General features: G+C 64.8%; 1 protein-coding gene across 1 annotated transcript in view; it reads right to left on the minus strand.

Annotated features, from left to right (window-relative positions):
• Positions 1-245: 245 nt before the first annotated feature.
• PTDSS2 (phosphatidylserine synthase 2) overlaps positions 246-2,219 on the minus strand; it is a 30,816-nt gene continuing 28,842 nt past the window's right edge. The window contains exon 18 of the mRNA XM_010861139.1: positions 246-2,161. Within this exon, the coding sequence (XP_010859441.1) occupies positions 1,993-2,161 (169 nt within the window). The 3' untranslated portion in view covers positions 246-1,992. The remainder of the gene's footprint in view (positions 2,162-2,219) is intronic.

Consider the following 2,219-nt stretch of genomic DNA (forward strand, 5'->3'; position numbering starts at 1 on the left):
GGGGGTGGCGGGGCGTAGGTGGGCAGGGGCAGGCAGGTGAGGTGAGAAGCCGGGGTGGGGGGCTCGGCTCCTCTCACCCCCTCCCCGCCCCGCTTTCCCCCGCAGCCTGTACGACATCTACTGGACCGAGGCAGTGGACGAGCGCCTGCGGGCTGTGGAGGAGAGCAAGCCTGGCCTGCGGATCATCTCCTGAGCCCCGTCCCCCACGGGGCATTAACTGAGAAAAGGTCAAGTCAGCTCATTTCTGGCGGAGAATCTTAGGCACTTTATTAAAACTCCTTTTTGGCAGCAGGCGTCTTTGTCCATACTTGTCCCCACGAGGTGCTGGTATAGAGGGAGTGAGGTTTTCACGAGCGCCTGCAGTGGCTTGAAGCTGGTCAGAGGTCCGGAGTCTGGGCCAGGAGTGTGCCCGGCAGGCTCCTCCACAGGGGTCTGGCCTGAGCTCCCAGGTGCTGGCAGGACCCCTGCACCCGACCCAGGCCTTCCTCCAGTTTGTGAGAAGAGCGTCCCAGCTGCACTGAGGGGCGCCGGAAGCAGGCCCTGCCTCGCTCAGCAGCAGTGCCCCCAGCTGCCCGTGGGGGAGCTGCTCCCGGGGCCTGGCTCCCGCTGGTGGCCAGCTCCTGAGTGCTCTCCGGTAGAGGCTGGAGCCCTGTGGACAGAAGCGCAGGGCCACGCCCTCGAGCGGGCCTCGGTTGTGCTGTGGGTGGGCCCACGGGGGGACCTGCCCTGAGCAGCACAAACAAGGTGCAGACACGGCAGCTTCCGGAGGCTCTGAAGCCTGTGCAGTGGGTTCCTGCCTTCGCTACAAAGCCCTTCAAGGTGCCCTCCCCCAGAAGGAACAGGCTCCACAGAGAGACGGGTGGTCCCAGGCTCGGTGGGAGATGCTCAGGGGGGCTCCTGGAGATGGCAGAGGTAGGGAGGCAGACTGGGACCAGAGCGACCGTGAACCTGGGGCGCCAGGCGGACAGGACGCTTTGTGCTCCTAACGGTGGGAAGGCATCAGCCCTGAGCCCAGATGAAAGCTGACACCAAGGCCCTGCGTCTCCTCCAAAGTGAGGAAGCCCACCGAAGCCAGAGGCTGAGAAACAGTGCAGTTAGCTGAGGTCGATCCTTCACTCTAGGTGTGAAATTCTCCCAAAAAGTAGTTACAGCCCCCCTCCCCCCCCCAAAAAAAAACCCCAAGGAAATGAGAGCTTTGAAGCGCTGGTGCTCCAGGAGCCGGGCCTGCCCCGCCCCTGGGAATGTCGGGGGTGTCCTTGCTTCTCTTCATCTGTGTGTATGAAGCTTGAGGCAGTGCACCCACCGCTGGAGGGCAGCGGGGGGGCCAGCACCACACACATCCCACCGGAGTCTGCCAGGACTTGTGTCCAGGGGTGAAGGGCGGGGCGGGGCAGCACAGGGAAGGACGGCTGAGGGGCAGCGAGGAGACATGGAACTGCAGGCCTCCACCATGGCTTTTATTTGCTGTTTGCTCATGGAGGTGACCTCAACTCTGGGCCACAGAGACCCTCATGACCTACTCTCGTGACGGTGGGGACCAGGCCTCAGAGTCTCTGCCTCCAGCACCGTCCACGCGCCCTCCGGGTTAGAGGGTCAGATGGAAGATCCCGAGGAAGGGGATGTGCCCTTCCTCAGCCTCTTCAGGGTGTCCCTGGACAACTATCCTTCACACAGGCCGCCAGGGGGTCGTGGGGGACTGGCAGGGCCCAGGGAGCAGGCAGGCACCATGATGCCACTGCTCTGGCCAGGCCATCTGGGTGCCGAAGTGCGGGGCCGCGGAGACCCCAGGCTGACTGCACAGAGGGGCAGGGGCTCTGGCTTCACAGGGACTGGCAGGCCCAGGGGGAGCCCTGGAGCCAGGAGCACGCACTCAAGCACACACGACGAGCCCAGTGCCACCGTGCACACAGGAGGAAAGGGAAATGGGACCTTGAGGGCTGAGGCTGCTGGAAGGTTCATGGCGAGAATCACCAAGGACCGAGGGCCCAGGCGTCAGTGTGGGGCCGGCACCCCTTCTCTGTCGGCCTCCTCGGACCCCGAGGCATCATCAGGCCCGGGTGTGCGCCCATCCACGCTGCCGTCGGCCCTGCCCTGGTGGTCCCTGCTCTGCTGCTTCTGCCGCCGTGTCTCCTTGTACCTCAGGGTGATGTCCCTGCGGGTAGCGGGGGTGCGTCACCACAGGCCGGCCCGCTGTGGGGTCCCTGGATCCCGCCTCGCAG

The sequence above is a fragment of the Bison bison genome, unplaced genomic scaffold (genome assembly GCF_000754665.1).
Source record: "Bison bison bison isolate TAMUID 2011002044 unplaced genomic scaffold, Bison_UMD1.0 scf7180017857661, whole genome shotgun sequence".
NCBI classification, from domain to species: Eukaryota; Metazoa; Chordata; class Mammalia; order Artiodactyla; family Bovidae; genus Bison; species Bison bison.